The sequence below is a fragment of the Caloenas nicobarica genome, chromosome 2 (assembly GCF_036013445.1).
Source record: "Caloenas nicobarica isolate bCalNic1 chromosome 2, bCalNic1.hap1, whole genome shotgun sequence".
Classification (NCBI taxonomy): Eukaryota; Metazoa; Chordata; class Aves; order Columbiformes; family Columbidae; genus Caloenas; species Caloenas nicobarica.
The window spans coordinates 49831345-49847949 of record NC_088246.1 but is presented as its reverse complement, the minus strand read 5'-3'; the positions used below and the strand labels follow the sequence as shown (position 1 = coordinate 49847949).

General features: G+C 40.2%; 1 protein-coding gene across 1 annotated transcript in view; it reads right to left on the bottom strand.

Annotated features, from left to right (window-relative positions):
* BMPER (BMP binding endothelial regulator) overlaps positions 1 to 16605 on the bottom strand; it is a 147039-nt gene that overhangs the window by 105035 nt on the left and 25399 nt on the right. The window contains exons 4-6 of the mRNA XM_065629282.1: positions 6118 to 6200; positions 4480 to 4570; positions 3594 to 3676 (exon numbers count right to left, since the gene is read on the bottom strand). Of these exons, the coding sequence (XP_065485354.1) occupies positions 3594 to 3676; positions 4480 to 4570; positions 6118 to 6200 (257 nt within the window). The remainder of the gene's footprint in view (positions 1 to 3593; positions 3677 to 4479; positions 4571 to 6117; positions 6201 to 16605) is intronic.

Genomic DNA, 16605 nt, shown 5'->3' with positions numbered 1-16605 from the left:
AGTTGCCCTCATGATATGTCTCCATGCGGGACAGCCAGACAAAATGACCCTTCCCACTCCCAGCAACACCATAATCCAGCCTCCAACCATTCCCAGAGAGAGTTCATTCCCCTTCTCCCCATGGGGGTGTGGAGGAAAACAGGTCCTGGGCTCGGGCGTCTCCATAGTGCTGCGTGCTCTCAGCATGGTGGTACCTCGTACCGCCACATGCCTCGCATGCCAAAACACACAGCGCCCATGGTCTGGGTAACAGCGATGTGAGTCAAAAGGGGGTAGTTATGAGTTTGGATACTACCATTTAAAGATAAGCTTCTCCATGGTTACTGCTCTCATGCAAGGTCACTTTCCTGCCAAACCACCTCTCCTCCCTCCCTGGCTTTCTCTCCTTCCCCCTCCACTACTTTTTTTTTTTTTTTTTCCAAACGTGCTACATCAAAAGAGAAAATGAAAACATTTAAGATAATCACAGTCTGAGTATTTTAATGCAGGCTGTAGGAAAGGAAACATGTAAGCCAAGTGCTCTCACTGTGCAAGCAGAAACAGACTCTCGACCTCATAAAAGTAGTATCTGAGAAATAACACTTGATTAAAGCAGCCAGTCCTTCATTTAAGTAGGTGCTTAAGGTAGGGAAAATATCCAAGGTTTCTCTAGAACAGGCTGCTGGCCTATCACAAAAAGCAGGAACAGGCCAGACAGATGAATTATTGTGAGACAGCTGGGTTTCAGCCGGGGTGCGAGGAGATCCCTATTATACCGTTCACCTTTCTTACACAAATGCCTCTCCCCAGAGAAACGGAGTCATAAAAAGCCAGCTCGTTCGCTCCTGACAGGCAATATGCATTGAGTGAGAGGTGATACATTTTCATTTTCAGCTAGAAATCTTAGTCACCCCAAGGAGTGGCTCGCTCAGGAGAACGGTAATGGAATACAGGGACTTTCATGTCCGCCTCGCTGCCGCCAGCCTGGCCTGGCTCAGTAGCAGCCCAAAAGTTATTAGCTAATGGGCTGTTTCAGTGACCTACACAACAAAACATCATAACAACTGTTTAACATCCTTTAGGGGCCCAATAGTATCTATTAGGCAACACTTTGAGCTGAAAATACCACAAACTTGAACTACCAAAGAGCTTTCCAAAGACTGGGTCCCACAGTCCAGGCCTGCTGATGTGTGATGGCTTTTGAGTGCATCATTTTGCAATGGTAAAATTCCTTTTTTAATTCCTCATTTTAATACATTAAGTGAGTGTAGGACAACCTTACATCTCTTCAGAAAAACAAACCACATCCATCTCTCTACTTTGCTCCTGTTTAACGCTGCCTGCAGTTCCAGTCTGAGCAATTCCAAGGATACTGACGACCTATGGAGTCCAGAATAATCCACTGTTAGAAAAGCTTGCTCCCAAGTAAAATGCAGAATTCACCCTGAAGTGAGAGTGGCTTGAATCCTTACACCGCAACCCAAAAATACCTTGGCAATAATTTGTGCCACCTGTTCTGCCGCGTGTCCGTAAACAACTCACTAAATAGCTACAATCTGAAATCTTACAATCTTACAAATCTTACAAAATCTAGTTTGGGGTTAGGAGCTGCCTTTCATCTGTTAAAGCCTGCACAAGTTACAGAACATCACACAATCACACACAAGCTTCTTCCCGCCACATCGCATGACTGGATAGGTATCTTTAAATAAGACATCCACCAACCTCTTAGCTAAGAGACTTACTAGGGACCCCTCCCCAAAAGGGAATGGATGTAAAGCACTCAGCAAACCGCTGTCACAGCCATGAGGATGCCCTCATTATTTGCTTTGAATTTAAATTATGTGGGAATTAGCATGGAGCCAAATTCTGAAGGAAACAGGCAAGAGAGCAAAAAAGGCATTGCAGAGAGAAGGAAGAGAGGTCAGGTGTGTCTTACACATAGATGGCATTTATTTTGCTGACAGTAAGACTCAGAATTAGAGCTGAACATTTTATACAGATGCCGTTAACATCCAAAACCGTTATATCATTTTTCTCAGAAGGGATCATTAAGCCTCTTATTTGAGGCTTTAAATGTCTTGCTATCAGTAGCTGATGCATTTCCTTCTCTAACGTAGCTGAGACTGGTAACTGTTAAGGAAAGCCTGACAGGCCTGACCCTATATTCCTATATTTCTTTATATTACTCTTCCCAAATATCTCCAACCTCCCATGCTCTTCTTGGCGAAGTTGCTTTTGATATTTAGGGAACAAAGGAAAGTTGATGAAGGAGATATTGGCATACCAACAAGCAGGTGAAAGGCACTATCTGTACAGTACTTAGAAACAAGCAAAGTACAGGCTGAAAAGACTTAAGCACGTCTCCACAGATTTCTCAACCATTCAGACCTGCCTTTCCCTGAGGAACATGACTGAGAAAAGCCAGAGTGTGAAGCTACTGCTTTACAGCTGAAGCTGAAGTGGAAAGGGGACCCATCGGCTAAAGAAGGAGCCTGGGACAGGAGGCATTCAGCAGAGCAGAAGCCCAGGTCATACATATATATCACTGTGACATGTGTGACAGTATATTTTCATTATTACAGGATTAAAACTTAAAGAAAACCCAAACAAAATGACCTGAGCAGCCTAATTCTCCACAGGACAAGTGACAATTTAGTGTAAATCAATTTTGCAGATTACCAGGATTTTTTTCCCCACAACAATCCCACAACAACAGAACAGAGTTCTCTGCAGCAGGTTCATTAAATATGTGTGTGCCTATGTATAAATACACATTATTTTTTACATTCTATCATTCTCTCCTCCCTTTTAAATTTTATTTTCATTACAAAGGAGAGCTGCGTCTAGTACTGACAAAACTCTCAGCTTTCTCCTGAAATGTGAAGTTCCAACACCTTGCACTTTTCGCTGATAATCAACCCATCAATTGAAACAAAAGCAGTGATTTGAACTTTGCATTTTACTGGTCTCACAGATCGCACCAATGAAGTCAAAGTTATCTGCCCCAACTCACACAGCATTATCTTTTAACTTAATGGAAGTGAAAGAGGAGCCTGTGCTCATCACCCAAAGGATGCAGTTATTACTTCCTCTCTATATTGTTTCTAGTCAAGGATAAAATCCAGGATATGACCTTTTCATTAAGCATCAAGCCAAAATCCACCTGGAACAGCCTAAGGAGGCTACCCTCATCCTTTCACTCAGCAATTCAGAGCAAAGGCACTTGCCGCATACAGCTGAAAGGAATTCTTGTGCAAGATCCGTTTAAGGAAACATCTAATAAATGTTGATCAATAGATGAAATCCAAAAAGCTTTTCCTGTCTCCTCCTGCATGATCACATCACAAAAAAAGCATCACAAACTTAACACATCAACCCTCTCCCAAATATCCTGCTCTGTGTACAGTGTAAGGCTGACAAAAGGATTATAAACTCAGAATATGAGTGATATAATGTATTAGTGCAGTAAAATCTTCAATAGAAACCTGAGCTCCAAGAGAAGAATGCATAATAGTGTTGAATGCCTTATATTTTTTGCTTTGTTCTGGCAATAATAACGTGCCTTTTGAAGTTCATACAGGGAGATACGATGCCAAAAGGCAAATACTTACAATACAAGAACACTTGGTACATTTATTTCCTTCAGGCCTAAATTCTTCTCCTTCATTGTAATGCCTCCCTTCAAATATACAACCTGGAAACAGCATTTGAATAAGTTTAGCTCAGGATAGCATACTGCTTTTTTGCTATAGTATACCCCACCACAGGATAAAATGAAAAGTAAATCGTACCATCCTACCTGACACAAATCACTTCAGAAACCTTTAAAAAGGCCTCAAGAACCCAAAATATATTTTGGGGGGGAAGAAAGCATCCTTCCATGGCAGATAAATTTGCACCAGCAAAGTTAAGGCAAAGTCGAGTCATCCATTAAAAGTGGCTTTGAAACACTTTTCTAAGTTGTTTGCTTTTTACTATTCATACTTACTCCATGAGTTTATATTAGATGTTGGCAGAAGTTTTAACAAATTAGAATATAATAAACCCATTATATCATAACTGGAGCAGTGCTTACCTACAAAACTTCTGTTAAAATCAAATTAGCCTATAAATCCATGTTAATTTGCCACTGTGCTTCACAAAGGGAACCCATTCCCACTCCCCTTCAAAAAGGGAGTGTCCTTTTTTAGGATTGCTCTTTCCCCTTCTAACAAAAACCCAGTCATCAGCCAGGCAAACCCAGATAACAAACCCTCTGAAAAATGATGAAAATACATATGTGGATATTGCCTATACATCCCCTAGTCTGCATGTCTTCTACCAAAAAGTATTAAGCATGCTCTTCTTGTGCTGTTTAGTGCACTTCAGGCCACTGGTCCACATTTTAAGAACTTGTAAAGTATAATGAAGAAGTTAGAGGCAGCCTCCCAGGTAACGATGGTTATTATTAGAAATACAGTTGCACTCGTGGAACAGCATCTTCCCATTAAATCTCACCTGGACACACAGGACAACATGTTCCCATGAGTTTGGAAGGGTTTTTGCAGTGAACAACACACTGTACCTCCGACTCTACTATCACTCCTTCCTGAAAAAGAAGCAGACCAGACATGTTCGTTGTTAGTGCTGTGACTGCTTTAACAAGCAAAAATCCACAATTACTAGTGGTACGATTAAAGCACAGCACATGCTGTGGAGCACTGGATTTCAAAAGCTCTTTTCTTTCTGTACCTGCTGCCTGGCATTAGGATTCAGATTAATTCACAGTCAAAAGATCCACTTGAGTCTCCCTGACTCCAGACCCAGGATTTGCCTTCAAATGCATCAGGTAAGAAACCAAGCACCTTCTTAGGAAAAGGAATCCTGCTTTATCAGGAATCCTTAACCTCAGTAATCTCCATGCAGTTCTGGTGAAAACAGGTCAGACGCAAGGCATTCTCATCCCTCTCCCCTCGGAAGAAAAAAGGACTTAGAAAGCAGATAAAAGCATCTTGTTCTGTAGAGGGGCGACACTTATCTTTGATGCTTTGCCTGATAAGTATTAGTAAATTAACATTTCCTGTACTTCTTGTTCGAGAAGTCAAGAGTCCTCCTGAACAAATCTGGGTGTGAGGATCTGTGCACAAAAGGCTGCTATGTTGTCGTTGGTTTTTTTTTTTTTCCACCGGCAGCTTTGCATTTGGAGGCAAGGGAAACTTATTTTTTAAATGTATGAGTCTAGAGTAAACAGGATCACCTGGGTTTGCATTTGGGCACTAAAACAGGCAATAAAGGATTGCTCATTTAATGTAGCTAGTAGTGACCAGACTACCTATTTCAAGCTGTATCTTTTCATTAGGCGCAAGGATACAGAATAATTCTGCTCAAACATCATTCTTCTTAGTACATTTGTCTTTTAAAACATGGGTGGGGTTTGTAGAGCAGAAGTATCACAGAAAAAGAGAAAAATCTTGAAGGGTCTTTTTCTTATTTGTAGAAGCTCTTCATACTCATTCATGTCTCCTCTTTCCAACAGTTGCGATTCTTAGTAGCTGCTATTATTAAAACTGGATCAAATTATCAGCAAAAACTGCAGATCTGTTCACAGACAGAAATAAAACTACACAATTACTTGTTTTGTGCTTAAAAACTGGCAATCCTGTAAATGTTAAGGTTACGGATAGGCAAGCTACCCAAAATACCACTGTGTCAACAGCACAGAAGCTCAGGAAAAGATTTGATTGTGTGTTTCTATTAAAGAACACCCCAGGTAAAACCCATGGACACACACACATGAAAGTGTGCAATTACTAAAATAATAATTTGTATTTCACAAAAGGTTTAGCACGCTACAAAAAAAAAGGGGGGGAGGGGGTATTTATTTCAAGGTCAAAACAGCAGGAAATGGCACAGCTGCATACCTCTCCTTCAGTAATGTTTGGGTATCGCGGTACTTAGGTCACATAAAACCTGTCCTTCTGAATGTTTGGTTATAGCTGGCCATATCTGAGTGGATTTAAATGACTTTAAATGCAAAGTCCATATTGTGCTTTGGGTATAAAATATTTCAGCTTATTTGGATTGGATAAAGAATGGCTCAGAATTTCATGGGAAAAGCCTGCAACTCAATTAGCATGACGCTGATGATATCCTTACCTGGCACTGGTATGTAACACAGGGATTGCTAGGGAGGTGCCATTTCATAGAGCTGTTGTACGTATTTCCTCCGAAACTGCAATCTAGGAGAGACAGAAGCGTCAGTCTGGCTGAACACAAGGATCCCGTGGGAAGCTTCTGATGATCACAAAGCACTGTCCTCAATGTGCCCCATCCTGTCCCCTGGGTTGACAGAAGAGGTAGAGCTGGGAGTTGGGACTGATGAGACGGATCATGCCCTGGCAGGGCTGACAGCAACACCTCCCACATGTCTTCTCCTGGTCCATGACTGGCCAAGCTCTTTACAAACTACAGCCATTCAAGACCAACCAAAATCTGTGACAATTTACCTAAAAATGGAGGTTGGTGGCTATTTTGCTGTCCATTCAGGAGCTGCTCAGCCACCCATGCACTGGAAGGGGGAGAGGGAGGAGAGAAGGTAAGAGAAGAGCTGGAAACACTCATCATCCAGCCTGGCCGTGCTATCCTCATCCATTAACCAAAACCCTCGGGAGAGCTCTTCAGCCAGCACAGATCACAGATGCTCTGACATCAGCAGGGCTACTCCTCCTTTACACATTTTCACCTTTGTAACAGAAGGGCTTAACATCCACATAAACTAAAAGCCATGAGGCCCTTCTGTGTGGGTGGTGAATCTCTCAGTGGGGACATTTTGGAGTCCCACAGGGTTTCGCTTTTTATGTCTTTGTGTGTTATATGACAACATTGTTAACAGCAAATAGGTTGGTTTGCCCATGCACAGGATCAGCATGCATTTTTTGTGCAAAATGAAGCTTCATTGAGCTGTTTGGAAAAAAAATGAAAACATTAATTTTCATATTTATGATTACATGATCCTGCTAGTTTCCGTTTCCACTGTTCCATTGTTTTCTGGTACTTTGCAAAAGGAAAAACAAAAAAGGATAACAAAGAAAATAATAAAACAGCTCACCAGAAAAGCAAACTTGAAAAGATATACTAATTGCAAATAAAATATTTGTTTTAAAAGAGTTCGTTTATTAACACAGAATTATTTCAATTAAAAATTAATGCTTCGAAGATGTGAAATGTTTCTGAAAAAAACAAACAAATGAACCAAAAAAAAAAAAACACAAACCAAACAGAAGTATCCCATTTTCTGCAGGAAAAATGCCCTTTTTTCCATATACTGCTCTAAGGGGTTTTTCTCCAGTCTATTTTATTCAAAATGAACATGATCAAAGAGCCCATGAAACCAACAGGAGACTTGCCAGAGGCTTTGAAACACAGTATAGAGTCACCAAGCACAAAACTACAATCAGTCAAATGACGGCCACGGCACCATTCTCTTTCTACAACCTACCTCAGCAGCTATTCTAAGTCATTCTATGCTGTGTAGTGTGCATTGTCCCAAACTGCTTTGGGCTACATTTTATGCCCTTCTGAAAATAAAGGTAAGTTATCAGCCCTACACCAGTAAATCTTTGAGCCCACTGTATAAGAAAACTTGAGGGTCACAGCTCTGAACTGCCTTAAACTGCCTTAACTGAACTTAAAATACTCACAAAATCATTTTGCATTCAACCCCAAATTTAAAGGAAACCTGACATACAGAGATCGTTTCCAAATGTGTTAACTGCCTCCAGTTAAGATCTTAAACAACAGAAGACTTGTACTTCAGGATTTGCAGTACTCAGACATTTTTCCAGGCTCAGTACAGAGCAACATCGGATAAATCTGCAGATGCTGTGGCCATTTCACTCACCTAAGTTGAAATAGGTAAGTTTTTAAAAGAGTTGATCAGTAGTCTAAGACCTGGCTGTGATAATTTAATCTTTGATAAATATTGAAAGGTAAAAAGTTTGCTACTTTAGAAAAATGAGATTCAGATGAAAAGTCTCTATGAAGCTTTCTTGAATAATAAAAAAAAATGTTCAGAGTCTCAGTATATGAATAAAGTTCTGTGTGAGCTCTTATACATGCAAGGCAACATGTCAAAAGAGGAACATGAAGCCCTATACTCCTCTTAAGCATTTTGAAGTCGCATTCTGAAAAACACCTAGCTGACTTTGTAGCACAATCTCACTTAGCGCCCACTGCAAATTCTGACAAATAGCAGAGCCTGTTCAATGCATTTTGGTGGTCTCAGGTTGCAGAAACCCAGGCCATATTGGTCCCAGTTTGAGAAAGAGTTTACACATGTGCTTGACACTCACGATGGAGCAAGCTGTGTTGTTAAATACCTTTGCATGTTTATTACTGGATGGGTCTGGTGTCTTCAGCATTGTGTAGAATCAAGGGCCAGGTTGGAAAGTACTACTGACTGCAAAATGCCTTGCATATTTGCTCACCACTTATGCTCTTTAATTTGAAGTGTTCTCTCTGTAAGAAAGCTAAGGACCCTGGGCTAATCTGCATGTACAGATGTGCATATTAAACTGAAATTTTCAGTTCAAGGATTAGTCTGGTTGAGAAGCAGGAAGGTGGTATATCTGTGCAGTCACACTGCTCTTGCTTGAAGTACATATCCAACCTATGCTACAAAATCGTCTGCCTCACTGTGCCAGCTGTTTTCCCTATGGAAAGCAGCAAGGGGGAAGCCAAACTCCACCTGCTCACAAGCCACTTCTGTCACTGATACGTGGTGCTGGCAGCACCAGGGCATGGTACACCAGAAGTAGCTCTGGCAGGGAGAGCTTGTAGGCAGCAAAGGCAAAATCTAGAAATGGAGACCAGGATGGAGAAGTCTGCAGAAGCACTGGAGATACCAAGACCACTCCCGAGCTTTGGCACAGGCCAGCAGGTTGAATAAGGGAGTCGGAGCAGCCTCATGTGAGCACCAGCGTGAGGCACGGTGGGAGCTGGATTTCAGCAGATGCTCAGTTGAAGAAAACACACACAGGTAAGGGAGAGTCAGCCAGTAACACAGGCAGGCTTGGTGAGAGCTGCCTGAGGGTCAGGCAAACTGAAGACAGAGCAAGAAAGGAAATGTTTTATAATCTCCGGGTAAGATTTTAACCTGTCCCTGACCAGAGATGTGCCCTGGCACTCCGCCCTTTGTACACCTCAGAGTTACGCACTCCACTCACTCTTCAAAAGGAAAAAGAAAGCAAGCCCACATACCAGCTAGTTTTTTCTGAACCTCACTTTCAATGTACAAATCTCTCAGCTGACACTTGCAAACATATACGCAGAATTTCCTAGCCCACCTATTCATAGAATGGAAGTTTATGGGCCTCAGCTAAATTCAGCTGAGTTGAAACCCACCTGTTTCCATGCATGAACTCAGTTGAGCCATTCTAGCTCAGCCATGGTGAAAGGTTCATCATACTTGGCTTGGAAAGTAGTGGTCACTGAATATCTCATGTCCAAAAATATCAGCAAAGTCCCTGATGCCAATTTCTACGACCAAGTGTAGTGGAACATACTTCAACTTCCTAACAGCCATTTTAATTCCCTTTGGAAATATTATTACATTAACTTGCTGTCTCCATCTGCCATTTGAAAGGGAGAACAGAAGAATAAATCAAGAAAGATCAGAGCTTAGCACAATCACTGAAATGCCGTCCTCTCTTCTGCCTGAATACATAATTTAAACAAAACTTTAAAAGAAAGGGCTGCACAGAGGAGGTTTTCAAGAGGTGAACACGAAAAGCCTGGGAATATTCTAAGCGGTACATGAAAAGTAACAGATTTGACATCAACAGGTAAATTAGATTCCGTGACATATACCCCATAAGGAAAAACTTTAGGTTTCGACATACAGAAGGAAGTTCAATATCAGTAGTCTACATCAATTTTAATAGAGCTAAGGTGATGTGTATCAGTCAAGGAGTATGTCCTATTTTTTTTCAGTCTTTCCTGCTTCTTTCTTTAAGAATAGCTGGTGTTTTATTAATGTAAAATATTAACTTTTGGTTAGTTGTAGGTTTTGTTCCTACTACCTACTTCAACCCAAATAGTTCAGATAAGTCCTGGATAAATATGCAAGCTGAAAGTTGCTTATCTGAATCACACCAAACCACTGTATACTTTGAAGTTGGTCAATTGTTGTATATGCAATGGAAACTGCTGATTACCTTCCAGTTCCCTCATAAAGGCAAAATGATCCTCTAGACTTGACACATTCCTGCACACAAAAAAATGATGATATAATAGTTAAGTCACTTCTAATTTACTAATGTAGCTAATTTTTTTTTCAATGTTGTGCATGCCTTACTTGAGCACCTTAGTTTTAAACATAATAAACCAATCTTTGGCTGACTTGGTTTGAAAGAGATCAAATTAATTCCAAAACAAGCATCCTCAAATGGAATTGGACTGGAACAACAAAAGAAGCAAAGTATAGCAGATTTTGTTACTGGCATGTGGACAAGTTGACAATCAGGAAGCCATTTGTCTTTCCAAATGCAGTAACATTGTTAAATGACCTTTGGTGGGTTTTTTTTCCCCAGACACCCCAGCACACAGCAGTATCATGAAGATAGAGAAACTGACTGTATGAGACAGTTTAGTAGTGCTAAAGCTCAGCCAGGGTCCTCAGGAGTTCATTAAAAACAAGCCTTTATTACTCAATTTGACATTGCCTAATAAGATTCCAGAAGAGACTTTTGCTTATTTTAGGCTAATGAGAATTTTATAGACAAGTCATTTCCTTATTCTCCCAAGAGAAAGTGATAAATTGGTGAACAATAGACTGGCTCCTCATCCCTCATTTCTTCAGCGTCTTTCTTCTCTTATTAAGTCTTTTTCTTGCTTTCCCTCCACTTTTTTTTTTTTTTTTTAAAAAAAGTAACCTCTCTATTGGCATGGAAAATAAACATTAGGAAAAAGAAAACAGCCAGAAGACATGTTTTATTTAGTGTTTGACAAATTAATCCTCAGGGAGGTATCCGGGCATGCTAACACTAAATACCAGTTCTAGTCAAAAAAAAAAAAAAAAAAAAAAGTCCCACCACAGCACCAAACAAAAAAAACCCCAACAATAACTTGCACATTCTGCAGTATAACCCTGGCATGAAATCTGTTGACCAAAATAAGAGAATCATGAACCACACACATACACCTATTAGAAAATATATTTTCACCTCTTGATGACGGTAAAGCCATTGACAGCTACCAGAAAACTGAACTTCCTATTCGGTAACCCTGGTCTTCATTTGTCAACACAGAAGCATGAAAATATAAACAAAATCTCCCAAGCTTATTGTCTAATTCTAAACAGTGAAAATCCAACCCTTTCCTCCGTAACCGAGTGCAATCAAATGTGTTTGCAGCTGAGCCATTGCAATTAAAATGCCCAAGGGATGCAGAGCGCACAGGCCATAAAAAGGGCATACGACAGAGCAGAGCAAAGTAGCCATGGGGTTGAGCAGTGCGGGACTGTGCGATTCACAGGCATGTGATGCAATGCAGCTCACAACTGCTGAGCAAATAGTGGCAGAAATAAAAACATCAAGTCCTCCCTGTGCTTTGCTTTTGCCCACTGCACCCTGCTAGAACTCGGTTTCACCTTTCCAAACATCTTGTGTTTCATCAATATATTTAGGGAGTGAAAGTCACTCTGTAGGATCCATAAGAACCTCATGATCCAAAATGCCACTTAGTTAGAGCTGCTGTTGATTCCTGAGCTGATACTTGATGTGCTTGCCAAGCTTGGCAACTGGAGAACTGTGACCTCTCATGGCTATGAGGAGCATCATCAATAATGCTGCTTGGTGAAACAATTATTTGCCATTTATACCTGTTTGCCTCATTCCAGCAAAATAATTCATGATCAGTACAACTTACAGCTTCAAACTCAAACGGTATTGGAAATTCTTATTCCAGTGATAACTGTATTAAAATGTTTACCGTGTTGTTCCAGATAAACGCATAAATGTTGTGTAAAGCCGCCACCCTGATCTTGAATTTCTTTTTGCTTTGCTGCACTGGACACAATGCCCACACACAAGGTACAAGAGCATCTGTGTATGGCCACAGCAGTTTTGTGCCATTTTCTAGTACAAAAGTCCTGAAAAGCTTCTCTCTGATTGTAAAAGGTGGGGTAGCTGATGTTTGACAGCAAAAGTATTTATGACAAGACAGTTCGTAAAAGTTCATGAACTAAATGAAGAATTATAGTAATCAAGGTATCAAGAAAATCTGAAATTTGAAGTACTACTGAATCCTATAATATATATCAGATATTCAAGGGATATGAAATGTATGTGCTAAGACTTTTGTAAAAAGAGTTAACTCAAAAGAAGCGGTAGAGAGATAAAGACCTTTTCTTAGCCATACTGAAGTAACCAAAGCTGACACCATGATGATACTGCATGATACTGTCCTTAGTGGCTATATGTGACTGCTTCAAAATCCCATCCTCTACTTAAAATACAAAGCTAGAAACTGAACGAACATTGAGATGAACCTGTACCTCCATCCTCAAGAAACTGAGGCAGAGCACAGTACCAAGAGACTGAGAGGCAGTGAGAAAGCTGAAAGAAAAGTTAAACTTGATTATGTCCCCAAACAATCTCTCCATAACCAGTCTCTCTCAGATACCAGGACTAGATTATTCAGATGAGAGTGAAAAATATTTCAGTAAGAAAAGATGCTATTATCTTCCCAGCCCATTACGCCTCCGTCCATGTACTGGGCTGCACTCTGGTCTCTGAAATCTTGCCTCGGGACATGCGAGGGTGGGCTGCAAGTTATAGTGCCCCACCAGGGCCCCACACAAAGACCTCCTGCCCCTCTCTTTTACAGCAGGGCACCAAACTGGTATCAGATATCTCATGCTAGGGGTGTCCACAGGCAAACAAAGTGCCAAATGTATGCATGGCTCCTGCAGGGTGTTAGTAGAGTAGCCAGAACACTGATAAACTCATAACCTCCCTCTAACTTCCTTTGCAAGCCAGCTCTAATAGTTGAAATTGGCTGCAATCCTCAACCATAACATTTGATATCCTTTCCAAGAAATACACAATTAACTGGGACAGCTTTGGATATTCAATATTCAGGGGAACTAGCGCTGCTATTGCCTGAGCTGTGATTCCATTCTCTGGTAGACTCCAGATCAATGGCGCACAGCATGTGTGTGAACCTCTAAGATCATTAATTAATAATAATAATTTTAAAAAAACAAACCCTACAGTAACTCTCAAAAGTTAACAAAGGCAGAAAGAGCAAATTTGCACACAGAAAGTGAAAGAAACTTCAGAACAACAAGTCGTATTTTTTTAACAAATACCCACCAGTTTTATGCTTGCACGCCCGTGGAAGATTCAAATTCTTAGGATAAAAGAGTAGAATATGCTACACAATTTTAGAAATGCAAACTTATGCAGGCCTAAGACAGTAATACCATTTCTTCAGAGAGCAAATAACTTATTAGAGGTATAGAGAGCTCTATATCCAAGTGACAGGTCTCCATCCAACTAAGTAAGAAAATGCTGCCAACTCTATTTCCATAATCTCAGTGATCTCACATGTTTTCATTAAACATATTAAATAAAATGAGAGATGAAAAGTGGCCTATTTATCCCATGCTAAAGTAACAAGAGGGATTAATTTTTTAATATTTTCAAAATTAATAGTATGTTAGAGGTATATAGTATGTTTTATGAACTACAGTAAGTGTTTCTTAAAAGAATAATCTCACTGAAAGTTTTCACTAGTATACTCAGTTGCTTGCATTCTCTTTGTAGCGAGGAGCCATAATCATGGGCCTACATTTCTCTGTTCCAGATTTTGCACAAACACACAGTAAAAGAGAGCCTTGCCTCACCAACTTTACTGTCTGAGGACCTATGAACCTGAAGTCAAGAACAGTGTTAAAACACATTGTTAGCCTGGAGGATTAAAATCTTAAGTAAAGCCAAATCTCTCAATATCTTAGGGATAACATGTTGTTTCCACCACAATTAATTTTCTGATTGCAAAAGCTATACTTGCTGCTGTTTCTTACTTTTTTGTTTATGAGGAAAAAGGAAGAAAGTGCTAGAAATTATCTAAATAGCATGCAAATACCCAAATGGAAGCAAGGGAATTATGCTCAGCACACAACCACTTGCAGGAAAAATTATCTGCCAACAATTCAGTTTCTCGTGGATGACAAGCTCTACACACAGGAGTTCAGCTGGATGCACTGTTGCAGGAATATAGTATTTCTTCCTTTCAGACTACTACTTTGCTCTCAGAGATGCTGGGCCTACATACCCAGTCCTCATGCACTTCTCATAACAGAGTAAAATATCCTGGCAGCAATGTCACAAATGACTCATGAGTGGTGGTTTCCTTCCTACACAGGCCAATTCCTGAAATAAACCCTTTGGTCTTGATGTTATCCTCCTGATGCTGTGCTTAAATGACAGCAGCCATTCATTCATTCATTTCTTCACAAGGCAGGAAGACATGAAGCTGTCAAAGAGAGCTGGCAATAGCCCGTAAGGCCTGATTAAGCTTTTCTACACTTTGGGAATGAATCCAAGAAAAAAGCCATCAGGTTCTGATGTCTTTTCTTCATAATGTTTTGTTTAGGTTTAGATGAAATGCAACCAGTAAAAAAAAAAAAAAAAAAAAGTTTTTTAAATCCCCGTTTCCCTTTTCCTGCTTGCATTCCTTACGGGCCCTCTGGCAGCCGGACAAAATAGCAACTGAGAACAAATGCTGCAGGGCCAAGTCCCGGCTGCAGCTGAGCTCCATGCGGGGAGTGCCGGGGAGCTGCCGGGACACCAAAGGGAGTAGCTGTGGTTCTCTGCAGCCAGCCTGGCATTAGCACGCTGGGTTCCCCAAACACTCCCCACAGGACACTCATTTTGGGTTTTGCACGGAGCAGAGCAGGTGTTTCAGCAACGTTCAGAGTGGCAGGAGAACAAGCAGAAGGACAATCCTTGCAAAACCCAAGGGTAGATGTCGCTCCATCATCCTCTCCATGGCGCCTGAACCACCTGGTGACAATCTGTGGCATTTGGACTGCTATAGTTATACAGGTGCATATTTAGCTTTACCTTCTAGAAAGAGCAGAAAAACTCATTCAGAAATTTCCCATTTACTTTGAAAATTAAGCCCTCAAGAGCCTTAAAAAAAAAAAATCTGAAATTTAAAGCTGTTCTTGCATCCTAAGCACATAGGAACTGGCATCTTGGATCAGACCAAATGCCCTTCTAGCCCAAACTTGGTTTTCCTTTTTGAGAGCTACTGAGGGTTGAGCTGATCCTGCTACAGAAGTGTCTTTTATGACACTGAGAAACACTTGTTAATAGGTAATTGTCAACTCAGAGCCCAGAATGATGTTTGTATAGTTAGGACTGTTTTGTCCAGTGCACCTATTTATTCTCATCCACATTAACTTCCTTTGCCACTTTGTCATCAGTTGTTCAGTGTCCCAAGAACCTTCTGCATCTCCTAGCAGGCAGCTCTCCTCTCCTTTACTATCCTATAGAGAGGCCAGGTCTGCAGTAGCAAATTTTGTGTCACTCTCCACCCCTTTTCTAGATTATTTTTGAGAACTCTGACAAGTAGAGATCTTTGCAAGGATCTGCTGGTAACCTTTTTCCATAATGAAAAATAACCATTAGTTGTCACCACCTGTTAGTTATTCACTGATGAGAAGAGTTTCTCTACAAATTGCTTAGTTTCTTCAGAAGCTTTTGGTGAAGGATCTTGTTGGATGCCTGTTAGAAATCCTGGAAGACAACATCAGTTGGATCTCTCTGTCCACATACTTATAATAAATTCTAATTGCTAACATTTTTATAAGACATAAGTCTTCTTCCTTATATTTCAATTATCCATGTGCCTCCTAATTCTATTTTTGACCAGTTTCTATTAATTTTCCTGTTCGAGATGTAAAGCATATCAAACTGCAGATGCCAGGCTCAAGCTTATTAATAATGTTCTATAGGAACTCACCCCAATTCAAGATAAACAGAATACCTTACAAAGAGTCTGAATTAAAATTTTTGTCTGATGATAACAGCCCGTACACACTAATATCTGTATCTTTATCTTTGAAACATTAATCTTCTTTAGAGTAGATTCATTTTGTATGCATACGTGCACTTATGCATATGTGTGTATACAAAATTTTGATGCAATTGACCAACCATGTTTTCCTTTATCAAAATGCAGAATCAGTCTCCAACCTAATCAAACCAATATTTAGGAATCTTGCTATAAAGCTGACACAAAACATAATCTGACAAAAGAAATAACTTACACTTATGTAAAACTTGTAACTAAAAATTCTTACTGTTTCAGTAATGCTTTAATTTATTTTTTTTCCCCAGTTCATTTCCTTTTCTATTATGTGTCAGGCTTTTAGACAAATCCTAGATTTGGGGTTTGCCAAACCTATTGCAAAGTTGCACTACAGAAGCAAATCATGAGCATAGCAGTTAATACACTTCTGCAACCATCCAGGAAAAACACATATCCATCATATGTCTCTTCCTTCTGAGTTTCAGTGTAATCTGTTTTCCTGCATTTGTATTTCCTCTGGGAAGGCAATAACCGCTTGCATTT